At 44.2% G+C, this 19,850-nt stretch overlaps 1 protein-coding gene across 2 annotated transcripts in view; it reads left to right on the forward strand.

Moving 5' to 3' along the window:
* The window catches only part of CLCN3 (chloride voltage-gated channel 3), a 155,171-nt gene that overhangs the window by 33,419 nt on the left and 101,902 nt on the right, over positions 1-19,850 (forward strand). For both annotated transcript variants that reach the window (XM_069744216.1, XM_069744214.1), the window contains exon 2: positions 2,474-2,649. In XM_069744216.1, the coding sequence (XP_069600317.1) occupies positions 2,490-2,649 (160 nt within the window). In that variant the 5' untranslated portion in view covers positions 2,474-2,489. The remainder of the gene's footprint in view (positions 1-2,473; positions 2,650-19,850) is intronic.

Genomic DNA, 19,850 nt, shown 5'->3' on the forward strand with positions numbered 1-19,850 from the left:
TCAGTTTGATCATAGTGTGATAAGTGTGGCTCGATTCTTCTGGATAAGGAGAAAGTGGAAAAAAATATTTCTCCATTCTGTCAGTCTGTGGAAGTTTGGACTGCACTCAAATGTCATCTGAGTGCAGTCCAATCTTTTCCACGGACTCAATGATTTGCATGGGCGAGTGTGATCCTAATATTGGATAAAACTCAGACATGCTAATTTTTTTTCCTTGAACCTGCTCTGTCCGAAGAGAAATCGGACTTGTACACAGCCCCATACTATAACATTAGTCGATGTTTTGTGGCATCGCACTCGGACCAGCAGTACGGTGATGTGCATGAGCCCTGTTAGTGGCCCTGTTTGGGTTTTAGACACGCTTTGATTGCTGTTGTTCATTCCTATTAGGCCTATTTTACCTTGACTGGGATCTGGTGGCCGGAATATCTGTCCCACTGTCCAGGGACTCTTCTGTCACTTCAGATTATTACGTTCATAGACATATGTTCCAATAAATGCAATTATTACCAGTTTCAGTGATTGTTATGCCACCAATACAGAGACCAGGGGTTGCTATTGCCGCACGTGTGGAGCAGGAGTGACACTGAGAAGTGATGGAGATCGTCTGCACACAGCCTCCTGTGCTACTCGGCCTTTTCTCACTTTCTGGCTGTATGTTGCTGCACATAATGAGCTGTATATTTCGCCTGTAGGTCGCTCATTTAGTGAGGGGTGGAGGGGGGACGCCATAGGAGTGTATGTCAATAATGTTCAGCTAATTGCCACCTGAGAGTTCTAAAAGGATGTGATGTCTGCAAATCAGTGTGTTCTCATATGATCTGAAGCACGTGGGCAGCGCGGGTCATGAGACTGGACTCCAGCTCTCTTACTACAAGTCATTCATTTAGGAGCAGTCATCTGGTTTCTCATGAGGAGAAAAGCCGACAATGCCCAGACTGCTGCCTGCCTGCATGGTACGTATGGTGGTGGGCATTGGGATAGGTTTTGTGGCTTCTTGGCGTTCGGGTTTCTGGTTCAGTGAGTACTGGAGGTAATGGGAAGCTCTGTACCCGGTAGCACATCATACTGGAGGTAATGGGAAGCTCTGTATTTGGTAACACATTATACTGGGGGTAATGGGAAGCTCTGTACCTGGTGACACATCATACTGGGGGTAATGGGAAGCTCTGTACCCGGTGACACATCATACTGGGGGTAATGGGAAGCTCTGTACCCGGTGACACATCATACTGGGGGTAATGGGAAGCTCTGTACCCGGTGACACATCATACTGGGGGTAATGGGAAGCTCTGTACCCGGTGACACATCATACTGGAGGTAATGGGAAGCTCTGTACCTGGTGACACATCATACTGGGGGTAATGGGAAGCTCTGTACCCGGTGACACATCATACTGGGGGTAATGGGAAGCTCTGTACCCGGTGACACATCATACTGGGGGTAATGGGAAGCTCTGTACCCGGTGACACATCATACTGGGGGTAATGGGAAGCTCTGTACCCGGTGACACATCATACTGGGGGTAATGGGAAGCTCTGTACCCGGTGACACATCATACTGGAGGTAATGGGAAGCTCTGTACCCGGTGACACATCATACTGGGGGTAATGGGAAGCTCTGTACCCGGTGACACATCATACTGGGGGTAATGGGAAGCTCTGTACGCAGTGACACATCATCCATTCGGGATTTTGTCCGATTCCAGATTCTGATTTCTTTCTTGACAATATTGTATTAGCTAGAAAATCCTTTTATTGTAGAATGACCTCCAAGTAAATCTAGGATGCTGCGATAAATAGCGGCTGCGGAATTTAGGGAGTTTTGTAGCTCTCCCTTTTGTCACATTGCCACGTGTGAACACGAACCCAGTGGGTGGCCATGCTAGCCAAGGGCCTACCAAAGAAATCCAGCTGTCACTTTGTGAGGTCCTGTAATGGGACTGAAAAGATAAGGAACAAATGTGATGACGGGAAATCCACCTCTACTATGTCATCAGGAAAATAAAAATAAAGTTGTGGCTCTTGGAATACTGCACTGCAGGAAACAAGCAATCCTATGCACAGGACAGGTGTATGATCACTGGGACCACCACATACACCAGACGGGGGATCCTGAGCCCTCTGTCCCTGGAGTTTCTATGAAGTGGTGCTCATGTATGCACACTGTAAAGTACAGACCCAACAGATCGACCTCATCTTGGCTGACTGGCTGTTGGCTCCGTATTTTAGAACAGATTTCATAGTCCATTATGTGCAGCCATTGCTTGGTCACATGTATAATTTAATAGGTGACCGCTAACTATTCAAGTGCCACCTTGCTGCCAATCAGGAGTCTGGGAAGAAAGTTAGAATGAAACATTCCCAATTCCCTGGCTTAAAGTGATTTTTCAGCCAATTGATGACCATCTGGAATCTTTTGTAAGAAACGTCATATGGTCAAAGTTTCTCATAGGTTCTATCTGTGTCCGCAGGTTGTAAAGCAGCTAAATGGAGTCTGAGCAGTTGTTTCAGAGAAGTTACTACCGCAACAGTTACAACAGTATTACCAGTGCAAGCAGTGACGAGGAACTCCTCGATGGAGCTGGAGGGGTGATGGACTTCCATACCTTGGAAGATGACCACTTACTGGATGGTGACACCTCTTTGGGTGAGTCTTTATTTTTACAGGAAGAGAAGACCAAAATGAGATTGATACAGGTATATACATAATAAATAATTAAATATATATATATACATGCATATATAACCTATATTTTAAGGGTAACTTCACGCTAGGCGTTTTTTCAGCATTTTTTTTTCTGTAGCAAAACCTGATCTCTTGGCAGGAAAGAAGCTGAAGAAAAAAGCATGTTTTCTTTGGATTTCCTTGCTTTTTTGCTGCAGTTTTGGCTTGCTAGATTTGTCTCTTGTGCATCCTGGTAAAAGCTTTAGGATTGAAAAAACAAAAATCTATTCCATAGAATCCGGTTTTATCTCAAAAAGAGCAACAAAACCTGATACTTGCGTTTTTGGTGCATTTTTTCACCACCCATTCATTTCAATGGGTGAAAAACGCTGAAAAAACGTTGAAAGATGTGACCTGCTCCATTGTGCAAAAAACGCAGCAAAGCACAAAATCCTGATGACAAAAAAGCCAAGCTTTGTGTATGAGCTTTCTGAAATCTCAGAATTTGCTGGTACCACAAAACACAGCTGAAAATCTGCATGAAAATAGCTGTAAAAACGTCTAGAGCCATATACAGTCACACTGTTGTCTATACAGATGGTAAAGCCAATTTTCAAGAATTTTTAATGTCTAATTTAAAGAGGTCATATTGTTAGATTTAGGCCTCATTCACACTCCTGGATTTCAATCTTGCTTTTGGAACTGGTCTTAAAACGGTAGGTGCCAGTGCTTCCCGGATACTTTTTCCTTTCTGTAGGTTCCATTGCTCATTTTGCTTTCAAATAGTGATGCACATTACTGACCAAAGTGCACAATAGAGGAAAGCGCACTCAGTTAATTAGGTTAGGCTCACACCTTAAGGACTCGTTTTTTTGGTGAAATTGCAGCATTTTATTTTTTTACAATCAGATTCTTTTTATTAAATATTCTTGTCAAATAATTACAACCACAGGCAACATCTCCCCGAATAAATGACATACAGAAAAGATGACCACCTTCCAAAACACAAGTCCTGGAACTGTTTTTATCTTGGAAGATTAAAGAGTATCTTCTGTATGCCATATTCAGCGACTTCCGTATGTGCAATAAGACAGAGTAATTCCTCTGATTCAGCATGTAAACAAGTTAGGTAGGTTTTTTTTTTAACAATATTTAAAAAGAACAGTTAATATAGTGAAATATATGACGCAATCCCCTATAGGTCCCATTCTCTCTCTTAGCTGTTCCCCGTTGGTCTGTGCTTACTGGGCTTGTCATTGAACACAGTGGGAATACCCACCCGACAGTCACTAGCTTGTCTGTAGCGGCATCTATCACATACGCAGTGCGCAGGTGACGCCGCGGCCAGTGCACTCCACTGCACACGCATCAGAGCCACTAGAGCGGTTATCATATTATTTTTCTAACATTATTCTTCATCTCTACAAATATAGACGGGTGTCGGTCTACCTGTTGGGTAGGATTCACGCTGTAAAAATTTCTGCGGCTGAGAATCTATTCATCTGAAAATTGCTTTGTTGGCACATAGATTTCTGCACATTTTATTCAGATGAATGCAAATGATCTCTTCATAGAGGAAGAAGACTAGAACTGTAGTGCCACCTATTTGAAGTAGCAATCCTAAAAATCAATGTCGACCATCACATGACTTAGGATAAAAGCCAAACCAGAATCTCAATTTTCAGACACTGTGCTTTGGGGTACTGCCCCTTGTCAGTACATAGTGGAGATCTGGTTTGGCTGAGTGAGAGGCGTCTGACCGATATCCAAGAAATATCGTTTCTCCTTGCAGAGATTGACATGCTAAGCATGCCGAGATGAGGAGACCAGAGCCAAACCAGATCTCCACTTTGTACTGATGAGAGGCAGTACCACGAAACAGTGTCTGAAAATTGAGATTCTGGTTTGGCTTTTATCCTAAGTCATGTGACAAGGCTCGTTAAAGGGTCGACATTGACTGTTAGGATTGCTACTTCCAATAGGTGGCACTAGAGTTCTAGTCCTCTTCCTCTCTGAAGAGACCATTTGAATATTTCCCAGAGGAGCATTGCGGCTTTAACTCCTTTCTGACCTTAGACGTACTATCCCGTCGAGGTGACCTGGGCCTATCTGACCCTCGACGGGATAGTACGTCATAGCGATGGGCCGCGCTCACGGGGGGAACGCGGCCGGGTGTCAGCTGACTATCGCAGCTGACATCCGGCACTATATGCCAGGAGCGGTCACGGACCGCCCCCGGCACATTAACCCACGCCACACCACGATCAAACATGTGCCGGCGGTATAGGGAAGCATCGCGCAGGGAGGGGGCTCCCTGTGGGCTTCCCTGAGACCCCCGGAGCAACGCAATGTGATCGCATTGCTGCGAGGGTCTCTTACCTCCTCCTCCCTGCAGCAGGCCCGGATCCAAGATGGCCGCGGCATCCAGGTCCTGCAGGGAGGTGGCTTCACTGCGTCTGCTCAGAGCAGGCGCCGGGAAGCCAGGAGAAGTGCACGTCAGATCATGGGGCAATGTTATAGTGTAAAAAAAAAATAAAAAATTTAAAAATTCCCCCCCCCCCCCCCCCCAAAAAAAAAATATATTCTTTCTATTAATACATTTCTTTAAATAAAAAAAACAAACAATAAAAGTACACATATTTAGTATCGCCGCGTCCGTAACGACCCCACCTATAAAACTATATCACTAGTTAACCCCTTCATTCAGGGAACACCATAAAAAGAGGCAAAAAACAACGCTTTATTCTCATACGGCCAAACAAAAAGTGGAATAACACACGATCAAAAAGACTGATATAAATAACCATGGTGCTGCTGAAAACGTCATCTTGTCCCGCAAAAAAACGAGCCGCTATACAGCATCATCAGCAAAAAAATAAAAAAGTTATAGTCCTCAGAATAAAGCGATGCAAAAATAATTATCTTTTCTATAAACAAGGTTTTATCGTATAAAAGCGCCAAAACATAAAAAAAATGATATAAATGGGGTATCGCTGTAATCGTACTGACCCGAAGAATAAAACTGCTTTATCAATTTTACCAAACGCGGAACGGTATAAACGCCTCCCCCAAAAGAAATTCATAAATAGCTGGTTTTTGGTCATTCTGCCTCACAAAAATTGGAATAAAAAGCGATCAAAAAAAGTCACGTGCCCGAAAATGTTACCAATAAAAACGTGAACTCGTCCCGCAAAAAACAAGACCTCACATGACTCTGTGGACCAAAATATGGAAAAATTATAGCTCTCAAATTGTGGTAACGCAAAAAATATTTTTTGCAATAAAAAGCGTCTTTCAGTGTGTGACGGCTGTCAATCATAAAAATCCGCTAAAAAAAACACTACAATAGTAAATCAAACCCCCCTTCATCACCCCCTTAGTTAGGAAAAAATTAAAAAAAATGTATTTCCATTTTCCCGTTAGGGTTAAGGCTACAGTTAGGGTTGGGGCTAAAGTTAGGGTTCGGGTTGGGGCTACATTTACGGTTGGGAATAGGGTTGGGATTAGGGTTAGGGGTGTGTCAGGGTTAGAGGTGTGTTTAGGGTTACCATTGGGATTAGGGTTAGGGGTGTGTTTGGATTAGGGTTTCAGTTATAATTGGGGGGGTTTCCACTGTTTAAGCACATCAGGGGCTCTCCAAACGCGACATGGCTTCCGATCTCAATTCCAGCCAATTCTGCGTTGAAAAAGTAAAACAGTGCTCCTTCCCTTCCGAGCTCTCCTGTGTGCCCAAACAGGGGTTTACCCCAACATATGGGGTATCGGCGTACTCGGGACAAATTGGACAACAACTTTTGGGGTCCAATTTCTCCTGTTACCCTTGGGAAATTACAAAACTGGGGGCTAAAAAAATAACTTTTGTGGGAAAAATTTTTTTTTTTATTTTCACAGCTCTGCGTTATAAACTGTAGTGAAACACTTGGGGGTTCAAAGTTCTCACAACACATGTAGATAAGTTCCTTGGGGGGTCTAGTTTCCAATATGAGGTCACTTGTGGGGGGTTTCTACTGTTTAGGTACATTAGGGGCTCTGCAAACGCAGTGTGACGCCTGCAGACCATTCCATCTAAGTCTGCATTCCAAATGATGCTCCTTCCCTTCCGAGCTCTGCCATGCGCTCAAACGGTGGTTCCCCCCAAATATTGGGTATCCGCATACTCAGGACAAATTGGACAACAACTTTTAGGGTCCAATTTGTCCTGTTACCCTTGGGAAAATAAAACTGGGGGCTAAAAAATAATTTTTGGGGAAATTTTTTTATTTTTACGGCTCTGCATTATAAACTTCTGTGAAGCCCTAGGTGGGTCAAAGTGCTCACCACACATCTAGATAAGTTCCTTAGGGGGTCTACTTTCCAAAATGGTGTCACTTGTGTGGGGTTTCAATGTTTAGACACATCAGGGGCTTTCCAAACGCAACATGGCGTCCCATCTCAATTCCAGTCAATTTTGCATTGAAAAGTCAAACGGCGCTCCTTCCCTTCCGAGCTCTGCCATGCGCCCAAACAGTGGTTTACCCCCACATGTGGGGTATCGGCGTACTCAGAACATATGGCATAACAACTTTTGGGGTCCAATTTCTTCTCTTACCCTTGGGAAAATAAAACAATTTGGAGCTGAAGTAAATTTTTTGTGAAAAAAAGTTAAATGTTCATTTTCATTTAAACATTCCAAAAATTCCTGTAAAACACCTGAAGGGTTAATAAACTTCTAGAATGTGGTTTTGAGCACCTTGAGGGGTGCAGTTTTTAGAATGGTGTCACACTTGGTTATTTTCTATCATATAGACCCCTCAAAATGACTTCAAATGTGATGTGGTCCCTAAAAAAAAAATGGTGTTGTAAAAATGAGAAATTGCTGGTCAACTTTTAACCCTTATAACTCCCTAACAAAAAAAAATTTTGGTTCCAAAATTGTGCTGATGTAGACATGTAGGAAATGTTACTTATTAATTATTTTGTGTGACATATCTGTGATTTAAGGGCATAAAAATTCAAAGATGGAAAATTGCAAAATTTTCAAAATTTTCCCCAAATTTCCATTTTTTTCACAAATAAACACAAGTTATATCGATGAAATTTTACCACTATCATGAAGTACAATATGTCACGAGAAAACAGTGTCAGAATCGCCAAGATCCGTTGAAGCGTTCCAGAGTTATAACCTCATAAAGGGACAGTGGTCAGAATTGTAAAAATTGGCCTGGTCATTAACGTGCAAACCACCCTTGGGGGTAAAGGGGTTAATTCTCCTAATCTCTGCATGCTTAGCATGTCAATCTCAGCAAGGAGAAACGATTCACACGAATGTGACAGTCACAGAAATGTCTGCAACAAAATCTGCAGTTTGTGAATACAGCCTTACTACTGTGAATAACTGGTAGGTGGCAGTTTGGAGGCCTAAAACTTTCTGCGTTTGGGTCTTTCAGAAAATTCCTGTTTCTTTTTAACCAGAAAGGGTCAGCTTTGCCTCATTGCAAGTTGTCTGTTCAGAGAAGACGAGGACTAGAACTCTAGTGCCACCTATAAGAAGTAGCAATCCTAACAGTCACTATGGCTCACTTGGCTGTGTGAGAGGCATCTGACCAGGATCCAAGGGGTAATGTTTCTCCTTGCGGAGAGTCAAGCTCCCTGAGATGAGGAGACTTTGCCTAATTTTCACACCATCGAATTACTGTATATTGCCATTAGGCCTCCTCAGCTTCTCATCCTGGTTTTAAAATATAAAGGGAAAAAACAACAAAGATTGGCATGCTCAATGTCTTATTCCCCAGCCCACCCATTTCCAAGAAAAAAAGCATTGGACAGTTAGGGCTTGTGCACTTGTGTCTTTTTCGCAGTGGAAACGTCACAGCTGTTGCTGAGTTACTGTGATCCAGCCACACACTACAGAAGGTGGAATCCACAGCAGATTTTGCAGCGTACATTGATGTACTGCAGATTTCAGATTGGCAGCTCTGGTAGATTTGACACTGCAGATATTGTCTGCAGATTGGGGGGGGGATTTTTAACTTTTCATACACCTTGTTTATACTGCAATCTGGAATATGAATTCTCAGTGCATATCCTAAAAGCTCACCCTCACATCCATCAGACAATCAGGCAATCTTCGGGCCAGACTATACCCATGTGCCTTTAATATCATAAAATGGAGATTTATCCTCAGATTCATATAGAATGAAGTTTCAGCCCATGCTGTAGTACCTGCCTCTCCATTATTTGTACTGCTGTGGACTGGTAGGGCCTCCATCCCAATAGCTTTGCATGAAGACTAAAGGTACCTTCACACATAACGATTTCGTTAACGATATCGTTGCTTTTTGTGACGTAGCAACGATATCGTTAACGAAATCGTTATGCGTGACAGCGACCAACGATCAGGCCCCTGCTGGGAGGTCGTTGGTCGCTGGGGAATGATCAGGACCTTTATTTGGTCGCTGATCACCCGCTGTCATCGCTGAATTGGCGTGTGTGACGCCGATCCAGCGATGTGTTCACTGGTAACCAGGGTAAACCGGGTTACTAAGCGCAGGGCCGCACTTAGTAACCCAATGTTTACCCTGGTTACCGTTGTAAAAGTTAAAAAAAACCAAACAGTACATACTTACATTCTGGTGTCTGTCCCCCGGCGTCAGCTTCCCGCACTGACTGTCAGCGCCGGCCGGCCGTAAAGCAGAGCACAGCAGTGACGTCACCGCTGTGCTTTACGGCCGGTCGGCGCTAACACAGTGCAGGGAAGCTGGCGTCAGCCGAGGGACAGACACCGGAATGTAAGTATGTACTGTTTGTTTTTTTTAACTTTTACAACGGTAACATAGTAACATAGTAACGTAGTTAGTAAGGCCGAAAAAAGACATTTGTCCATCCAGTTCAGCCTATATTCCATCATAATAAATACCCAGATCTACGTCCTTCTACAGAACCTAATAATTGTATGATACAATATTGTTCTGCTCCAGGAAGACATCCAGGCCTCTCTTGAACCCCTCGACTGAGTTCGCCATCACCACCTCCTCAGGCAAGCAATTCCAGATTCTCACTGCCCTAACAGTAAAGAATCCTCTTCTATGTTGGTGGAAAAACCTTCTCTCCTCCAGACGCAAAGAATGCCCCCTTGTGCCCGTGCACAAGCGGCCCTGCGCTTAGTAACCCGATGTTTACCCTGGTTACCCGGGGACTTCGGCATCGTTGGTCGCTGGAGAGCTGTCTGTGACAGCTCTCCAGCGACCACACAACGACCTAAACAGCGACGCTGCAGCGATCGGCATCGTTGTCTATATCGCTGCAGCGTCGCTAAATGTGACGGTACCCTAAAACGTTAATTGTCATTTTCTTCTCAGTTAATAACAGAAGAAAGTTATCAAATACATGTATAACAAGAGGCAAAACAATATTTTGTGTTAAATAATTGTACAGCGCTAGTGCTGTAGGTGTTGTTTGGCTGTCTTTCACACTTCCGTCGGGACGCTTCCGTCGGGACGCTTCCGTCCTGCTGCTTCGCCGAGACGTAGCGACAGACGTGTGTCAAAACGTATGTGACGGGTGCACTGGGCCCATCTTTCTGACAGACCCGTCGAGCCTATGTGCACCTGTTGTGTATACGTCTTCATAGCGGTTTTCCGCTGCAAAAACGCATACACAACACAAACCAGGTTAAAAAAAATTAAAAATCACAGTATCCTCACCTACCGGCGTCCCACGCAGCGATGCTCCTGGCAGCTAGCGTTCCTAGTAATACATTGCAAAATCTCGAGAGAAGTCGTGGTCTCGCGAGATTTCGCATTGTATTACTATGAACACTAGCTGCCGGGATCATCGGTGACGCACGCTGCGCGGGACGCCGTTAGGTGAGACTATTGCGATTTAAAAAAAAAAAAAAAAATTTTCAACATTATATCTTGTTATTATTGATGACGGGAAATTCTTCCACGCATGCTCAGTTTGAAAAGACAGGACCCGTCGCTGGATTCCTGCTTTTCACAGTCAGCGATGCATCCTGTGCCCATAGGCTTCCATTGTAGCCAGTGACGGGCAGTGCAGGATGCGTCGCTGACCGATTTTTCCAACGTGCTGAAAAAATGTTCCTCTGAACGTTTTCTCTGCCCGACGGACTGTTTTTTTACGCAGGATCCAGTGAAAGACGGATGAAACGGATGGCCATCCATCACGATTTGTCGCAAATACAAGTCTATGAGAAAATGCAGGATCACGCATTCTCAAAAATCGACGGATTGTGACGGGAGCTGAAAGATGAAAGTGTGAAAGAGGCCTACCTCTGCAGTGGCCTCACTACGAGCATAGTATGGCGCGTTATTGCACTAGACGGACATCTCGTCGGTTACATTTTAGAACTGCGCTAATCCACAGTGATGCTGCCCAGTATGTAGGACTGGGAATATATCCCAGTACAGTCATGCGCTAATTCTGCAGGGGAAATCCACTACGATAAATGATTCTCAAAACCATAACTACATGTACAAAAAATCATCAGTGAGGACTTTACAGCATCCATATTGCGTGGTAGGAATGTTATGGATTTTCCCCAGTGCGGTAGACTATGTGCCTACCCCGGCTCCAGCAGTCTGTTGTCAGGTTGTGACCGGAAACTGTAATGTGCTTATCACAACCTTCCCTTCATCCTCTCGCACACGGGCCAGCACGGGGACAAATCAGCCTCACAACGCTCTACACTATGTGCACAATTATTGTCAGCTCCTTAATCTGTTGACGATCCACTTTTTGGGCAACACTGACCACAGCCTCAAAGAGAGGTGATGGTTTGCCTTCTATGTAAATCTCCCGTTTAAGAAGGGCCCACAAGGTTTTTTTGGATTTTTAAAAGATGCAGACTTTTTCCTGTATCACTGTTTGAAGAAAGTATCTTCTACAAATTGGCAGTTTTTGGCGTTGATAGAGTCCATCTTCAATTCGACAAGGCCCAATTGGTTCATCTTCAATAATACCAGCCAATAGCAGTACCCACCTCCCCAAAAATGATCCAGCCTCTGGCCCATCCATTTGGTTCATCAAGAGTTGCTCTCATCTCGTCAGTCCGTGAAACCTTTGATAAATTCTGTCTTCAGAAATTGCTTGGCCGGGTCTTGTGTGTTCAGTGGTGGTCAGGTTACAGCCTTCCTTACCTCGGCCATGTCTCTGAGCATTATTTACCTTGGCTTCTCTGCGCTCCAGGGAGCTTGCAGTTCTGGAATATGACAGACCTGGAGGATAATGGCTTAATGGTCACTTCATGTTTGTGTCTTCTCAAGTCACTTAATGTGCATCTTATTTTCTCAACACATTTTTTACAACCCTGTTTTCTATTTGCAACAAAACTTTTCACGGTTCTGTGGTCATGCTCCTATATCTCAGCAATTTCAAGAGGGCTGCATCCCTCTGAAAGACTTGCAACGATTTTTAACTTCTCAATGCCAGTTCAATCTTTGTTTACCATAGGCAACATAGGCCACAAAAATGTACCTAATAATTTCGCACACCATGATAAAGGGTGTTTATATCCTTAGTCTGCACCCTCCTCATTACACATGCACATCGCCTGATCTGCTTCATTCAAGTTTCTATCATACATTCGGATTGCTTCCAGCCTAAACATAACTGTATTCATAAGCTGCCCTTCACATCATGTAGACCAAGAAGAGCATTTTTAGGCTTTGTGCACACGATGCGGATTTTGCCGCAGATCCGCAGCGGATTTGACCGCTGCGGATCCGCAGCAGTTTTCCATGCGGTGTACAGTACAATGTAACCCTATGGAAAACAAAATCCGCAGTGCACACGATGCAGAAAAATCCGCGGGGATTCTCTGCAGAAAAAAAGGAGCATGTCACTTCTTTCTGCGGATTCCTCAGCGGATTTCAACTTGCACCAATAGGAAAGTGCAGTTGAAAACCCGCAGAGGAATCCGCAGAAGAAACTGCACACAAATCCGCAGTGAAAACCGCAGCGGTTTTGCACTGCGGATTTTCCAAATCCACGGCGGAAAAATCCGCGGCAAAATCCGTATCGTGTGCACATACCCTTACTTCTTTTTCTGGGCCAGCATACTCGTACCTGCCTTTTTTATTTTTTCATTATACTGCAAATGTGACTAATGCTGTTTGCCATTTATGCCAGTAAGTTTTATACACAGGAGCGTTCAGCTGCATAGAAATACATGCAGCCTCACACTCTGCACCCGAGTGCCAGCGGCAGTGCTGGGTATTGAGGCAAGTTTCTCGCATTGCACTCACAAGTGGGACACCGGCCTAAGGGCTCATTCCCACTTGCGATGGTGTATAATATGTATGAGGGGCGGTGTATAATATGTATGAGGGACGGTGTATAATATGTATGAGGGGCGGTGTGTACGGTGTGTAATGTGCTGTGTATAATAAGTATGAGGGGCGGTGTGTAATGTGCTGTGTATAATATGTATCAGGGGCGGTATATAATATGTATGAGGGGCGGTGTGTAATGTGCTGTGTATAATATGTATGAGGGGCGGTGTGTACGGTGTATAATATGTATGAGGGGCGGTGTGTACGGTGTATAATGTACTGTGAGGTGTATGAGGGGCGGTGTATAATGGGCAGTGTGTACGGTGTATAATATGTATGAGGGGCGGTGTATAATATGTATGAGGGGCGGTGTATAATGTATGAGGGGCGGTGTATAATATGTATGAGGGGCGGTGTATAATATGTATGAGGGGCGGTGTATAATATGTATGCGGGGCGGTGTATAATATGTAAGAGGAGCAGGGTATAATGGGCGGTGTGTACGGTGTATAATATGTATGAGGGGCGGTGTGTACGGTGTATAATATGTATGAGGGGCGGTGTGTACGGTGTATAATGTACTGTGAGGTGTATGAGGGGCGGTGTATAATGGGCAGTGTGTACGATGTATAATATGTATTAGGGGCGGTGTATAATGGGCAGTGTAACGGTGTATAATATGTATGAGGGGCGGTGTGTACGGTGTATAATGTACTGTGAGGTGTATGAGGGGCGGTGTATAATGGGCAGAGTGTACGATGTATAATATGTATGAGGGGCGGTGTATAATGGGCGGTGTGTACGATGTATAATATGTATGAGGGGCGGTGTATAATGAGCGCTGTGTACGATGTATAATATGTATGAGGGGCGGTGTATAATGGGCAGTGTGTACGATGTATAATATGTATGAGGGGCGGTGTATAATGGGCAGTGTGTACGATGTATAATATGTATGAGGGGCGGTGTATAATGGGCAGTGTGTACGATGTATAATATGTATGAGGGGCGGTGTGTACGGTGTATAATGTACTGTGAGGTGTATGAGGGGCGGTGTATAATGGGCGGTGTGTACGATGTATAATATGTATGAGGGGCGATGTATAATATGTATGAGGGGCGGTGTATAATGGGCGGTGTGTACGGTGTATAATGTACTGTGAGGTCTATGAGGGGCGGTGTACAGTCATGGCCAAAAGTATTGACACCCCTGCAATTCTGTCAGATAATACTCAGTTTCTTCCTGAAAATGATTGCAAACACAAATTATTTGTTATTATCTTCATTTAATTTGTCTTAAATGAAAAAACATAAAAAGAATTGTCCTAAAGCCAAATCGGATATAATTCCACACCAAACATAAAAAAGAGGGTGGACAAAAGTATTGGCACTGTTCGAAAAATCATGTGATGCTTCTCTAATTTGTGTAATTAACAGTACCTGTAACTTACCTGTGGCACCTAACAGGTGTTGGCAGTAACTAAATCAGACTTGCAGCCAGTTGACATGGATTAAAGTTGACTCAACCTCTGTCCTTGTGTGTACCACATTGAGCATGGAGACAAGAAAGAAGACCAAAGAACTGTCTGAGAACTTGAGAAACCAAATTGTCAGGAAGCATGAGCAGTCTCAAGGCTACAAGTTCATCTCCAAAGACCTGAATGTTCCTGTGTCTACCGTGCGCAGTGTCATCGAGAAGTTTAAAGCCCATGGCACTGTGGCTAACCTCTCTAGATGTGGACGGAAAAGAAAAATTGACAAGAGATTTCAACGCAAGATTGTGCGGATGTTGGATAAAGAACCTCGACTAACATCCAAACAAGTTCAAGCTGCCCTGCAGTCCGAGGGTACAACAGTGTCAACCCGTACTATCCGTCGGCGTCTGAATGAAAAGGGACTGTATGGTAGGAGACCCAGGAAGACCCCACTTCTTACCCCGAGACATAAAAAAGCCAGGCTGGAGTTTGCCAAAACTTACCTGAAAAAGCCTAAAATGTTTTGCAAGAATGTTCTCTGGTCAGATGAGACAAAAGTAGAGCTTTTTGGGCATAGACATCAACATAGAGTTTACAGGAGAAAAAAAAAGAGGCATTCAAAGAAAAGAACACGGTCCCTACAGTCAAACATGGTGGAGGTTCCCTGATGTTTTGGGGTTGCTTTGCTGCCTCTGGCACTGGACTGCTTGACCATGTGCATGGCATTATGAAGTCTGAAGACTACCAACAAATTTTGCAGCATAATATAGGGCCCAGTGTGAGAAAGCTGGGTCTCCCTCAGAGGTCATGGGTCTTCCAGCAGGACAATGACCCAAAGCACACTTCAAAAAGCACTAGAAAATGGTTTGAGAGAAAGCACTGGAGACTTCTAAGGTGGCCAGCAATGAGTCCAGACCTGAATCCCATAGAACACCTGCGGAGAGATCTAAAAATGGCAGTTTGGAGGAGGCACCCTTCAAATATCAGGGACCTGGAGCAGTTTGCCAAAGAAGAATGGTCTAAAATTCCAGCACGGCATTGTAAGAAACTCATTGATGGTTACCGGAAGTGGTTGGTCGCAGTTATTTTGGCTAAAGGTTGTGCAACCAAGTATTAGGCTGAGGGTGCCAATACTTTTGTCTGGCCCATTTTTGGAGTTTTGTGTGAAATGATCAGTGTTTTGCTTTTTGCTTCATTCTCTTTTGTGTTTTTTCATTTGAGACAAATTAAATGAAGATAATACCAAATAGTTTGTGTTTGCAATCATTTTCAGGAAGAAACTGAGTATTATCTGACAGAATTGCAGGGGTGACAATACTTTTGGCCATGACTGCATAATGGGCAGTGTGTACGGTGTATAATATGTATGAGGGACGGTGTATAATATGTATGAGGGGCGGTGTGTACGGTGTATAATATGTATGAGGGGCGGTGTGTATGGTGTATAATATGTATGAGGGGCGGTGTGTACGGTGTATATATATGAGGGGCGGTGTATAATATGTATGAGGGGCGGTGTGTACGGTTTATAATATGTATGAGGGGCGGTGTGTACGGTGTATAATATGTATGAGGGGCGGTGTGTACGGTGTATAATATGTATGAGGGCCGGTGTGTACGGTGTATAATATGTATGAAGGGCGGTGTATAATATGTATGAGGGGCGGTGTGTACGGTGTATAATACAGTGGGGCAAAAAAGTATTTAGTCAGTCAGCAATAGTGCAAGTTCCACCACTTAAAAAGATGAGAGGTGTCTGTAATTTACATCATAGGTAGACCTCAACTATGGGAGACAAACTGAGAAAAAAAAATCCAGAAAATCACATTGTCTGTTTTTTTAACATTTTATTTGCATATTATGGTGGAAAATAAGTATTTGGTCAGAAACAAACAATCAAGATTTCTGGCTCTCACAGACCTGTAACTTCTTCTTTAAGAGTCTCCTCTTTCCTCTACTCATTAACTGTAGTAATGGCACCTGTTTAAACTTGTTATCAGTATAAAAAGACACCTGTGCACACCCTCAAACAGTCTGACTCCAAACTCCACTATGGTGAAGACCAAAGAGCTGTCAAAGGACACCAGAAACAAAATTGTAGCCCTCCACTAGGCTGGGAAGACTGAATCTGCAATAGCCAACCAGCTTGGAGTGAAGAAATCAACAGTGGGAGCAATAATTAGAAAATGGAAGACATACAAGACCACTGATAATCTCCCTCGATCTGGGGCTCCACGCAAAATCCCACCCCGTGGGGTCAGAATGATCACAAGAACAGTGAGCAAAAATCCCAGAACCACGCGGGGGAACCTAGTGAATGAACTGCAGAGAGCTGGGACCAATGTAACAAGGCCTACCATAAGTAACACACTACGCCACCATGGACTCAGATCCTGCAGTGCCAGACGTGTCCCACTGCTTAAGCCAGTACATGTCCGGGCCCGTCTGAAGTTTGCTAGAGAGCATTTGGATGATCCAGAGGAGTTTTGGGAGAATGTCCTATGGTCTGATGAAACCAAACTGGAACTGTTTGGTAGAAACACAACTTGTCGTGTTTGGAGGAAAAAGAATACTGAGTTGCATCCATCAAACACCATACCTACTGTAAAGCATGGTGGTGGAAACATCATGCTTTGGGGCTGCTTCTCTGCAAAGGGGCCAGGACGACTGATCCGGGTACATGAAAGAATGAATGGGGCCATGTATCGTGAGATTTTGAGTGCAAACCTCCTTCCATCAGCAAGGGCATTGAAGATGAAACGTGGCTGGGTCTTTCAACATGACAATGATCCAAAGCACACCGCCAGGGCAACGAAGGAGTGGCTTCGTAAGAAGCATTTCAAGGTCCTGGAGTGGCCTAGCCAGTCTCCAGATCTCAACCCTATAGAAAACCTTTGGAGGGAGTTGAAAGTCCGTGTTGCCAAGCGAAAAGCCAAAAACATCACTGCTCTAGAGGAGATCTGCATGGAGGAATGGGCCAACATACCAACAACAGTGTGTGGCAACCTTGTGAAGACTTACAGAAAACGTTTGACCTCTGTCATTGCCAACAAAGGATATATTACAAAGTATTGAGATAAAATTTTGTTTCTGACTAATTACTTATTTTCCACCATAATATGCAAATAAAATGTTAAAAAAACAGACAATGTGATTTTCTGGATTTTTTTTTCTCAGTTTGTCTCCCATAGTTGAGGTCTACCTATGATGTAAATTACAGACGCCTCTCATCTTTTTAAGTGGTGGAACTTGCACTATTGCTGACTGACTAAATACTTTTTTGCCCCACTGTATGTATGAGGGGTGGTGTGTATGGTGTATAATATGTATGAGGGGCGGTGTGTACGGTGTATAATATGTATGAGGGGCGGTATGGTGTATAATATGTATGAGGGGCGGTGTGTACGGTGTATAATATGTATGAGGGGCAGTGTGTACGGTGTATAATATGTATGAGGGGCGGTGTATAATATGTATGAGGGGCGGTGTGTAATGTGCTGTGAGGGGCGGTGTGTATGATGTATAATATGTATGAGGGCGGTGTATAATATGTATGAGGGGCGGTGTGTACGGTGTATAATATGTATGAGGGGCGGTGTGTACGGTGTATAATATGTATGAGGGGCGGTGTATAATATGTATGAGGGGCGGTGTGTACGGTGTATAATATGTATGAGGGGCGGTGTGTATGGTGTATAATATGTATGAGGGGCGGTGTATAATATGTATGAGGGGCGGTGTGTACGGTGTATAATATGTATGAGGGGAGGTGTGTAATGTGCTGTGAGGGGCGGTGTGTTCCGTGTGTAATGTGCGGTGTATACAGTGGCGTAACTACCGCGGTCGCAGCGGTCGCCACTGCGACAGGGCCCGGCAGATCAGGGGCCCGCCGCCCGGGAGGTCAGAACGGCAGCGATACTACATAGCGCACTATCCCTCCAGCCGGCCCTTTAAATGTTCCTGTATGCGCGTGTGTTCAGTTGCTTGCACTGACAAGGGCCGCCCGCGGCGGCTGGCGTCAGTGCGGGTCGCGGGAGCAATGAGCATGGCCGCGGTCCTTGATCCTGCCGCCTGCGTGTGCTCGTCTGCTGCTGCTGCCCTTGCGAGCGCGGGCAAGCAGGAGACCCCGCGTGCACACTGCACACGGAGATATTTGAAAAGGCTGGCGCGCAATAGGGCGCGCGCCTCCACCTGTGTCTGACGCTGGCCGGCCCGAACCAGTGTCAGAGAAGACTGCTCGCCACGCCAATGCTGCCTGCGGGATCCTCTACCGCCGACGCTGGGACCTCCACCTGTGTCTGACGCTGGCTGGCCTGAACCAGTGTCAGAGAAGACTGCTCTCACCAATGCTGCCTGCGGCCTGGATCCTCTACAGCCGACGCTGGGACCCCCACCTGTGTCTGACGCTGGCCGTCCTGAACCAGCGTCAGAGAAGACTGCTCTGCCTCTCACCAATGCTGCCAGCCTGCCTGGGATCCTCTACTGCCGATGCTGGGACCCGACCCACCTCAGCCCTTTATCCTACCGACCTCCCCCCATCTCAGGGACCTGGGTAAGTCCCAAGATGATTTTTTTTAAATGTGTATATACAGCAGTTGCACCTATATAATTTGTAAAGACTGCTATATATACATTATATATGTGATACTGCTGTATATAATCACTGTATCACCTATATAATGTATGTATAGCAGTCTATATACATTATATAGGGAATGCTGCTACTGATGTATATAGATTGTATAGGTGACACTGCGGGATGTGTGTGTGTATGTATATGTATATGTATATATATATTATACACACCCGTACATATATACAGAGCAGTATCACCTATATAACGTATATACACATCAGTAGCAGTATTCACTATATAATGTATATAGACTGCTATACATAAATTATATAGGTGATACAGTGATTATATACAGCAGTATCACCTATATAATGTGTATATATATATGTCTATATACATTATATAGGAAATGCTGCTATTGATGTGTATATTCGTTATATAGGCCATACTGGTGTGTGTGTGTGTGTGTGTGTGTGTGTGTGTGTATACACACACACGTACATATATACACAGCAGTATCACCTATATTTAACGTATATACACATCAGTAGTGGTATTGCTTATAGAATGTATATAGACTGCTGTATATACAATATATGTGATACTGGCTGCTTCTGTATATAATGATAGTATCACCTATATAATGTATATACAGCAGTCTATATACATTCTATAGGCAATACTGCTACTGATGGGTATATTCGTTATAGTTGACACTGCGGACGGTGTATTTATACACACACACACACACACACACACACACCTAGCAGTATCACCTATATATAATGTATATACAGTAGCAGTATTTCCTATAGAATGTGTATAGATTGCTGTATATACATTATATAGGTGATACTATCA

Source organism: Ranitomeya imitator, chromosome 1 (genome assembly GCF_032444005.1).
Source record: "Ranitomeya imitator isolate aRanImi1 chromosome 1, aRanImi1.pri, whole genome shotgun sequence".
Lineage (NCBI taxonomy): Eukaryota > Metazoa > Chordata > Amphibia > Anura > Dendrobatidae > Ranitomeya > Ranitomeya imitator.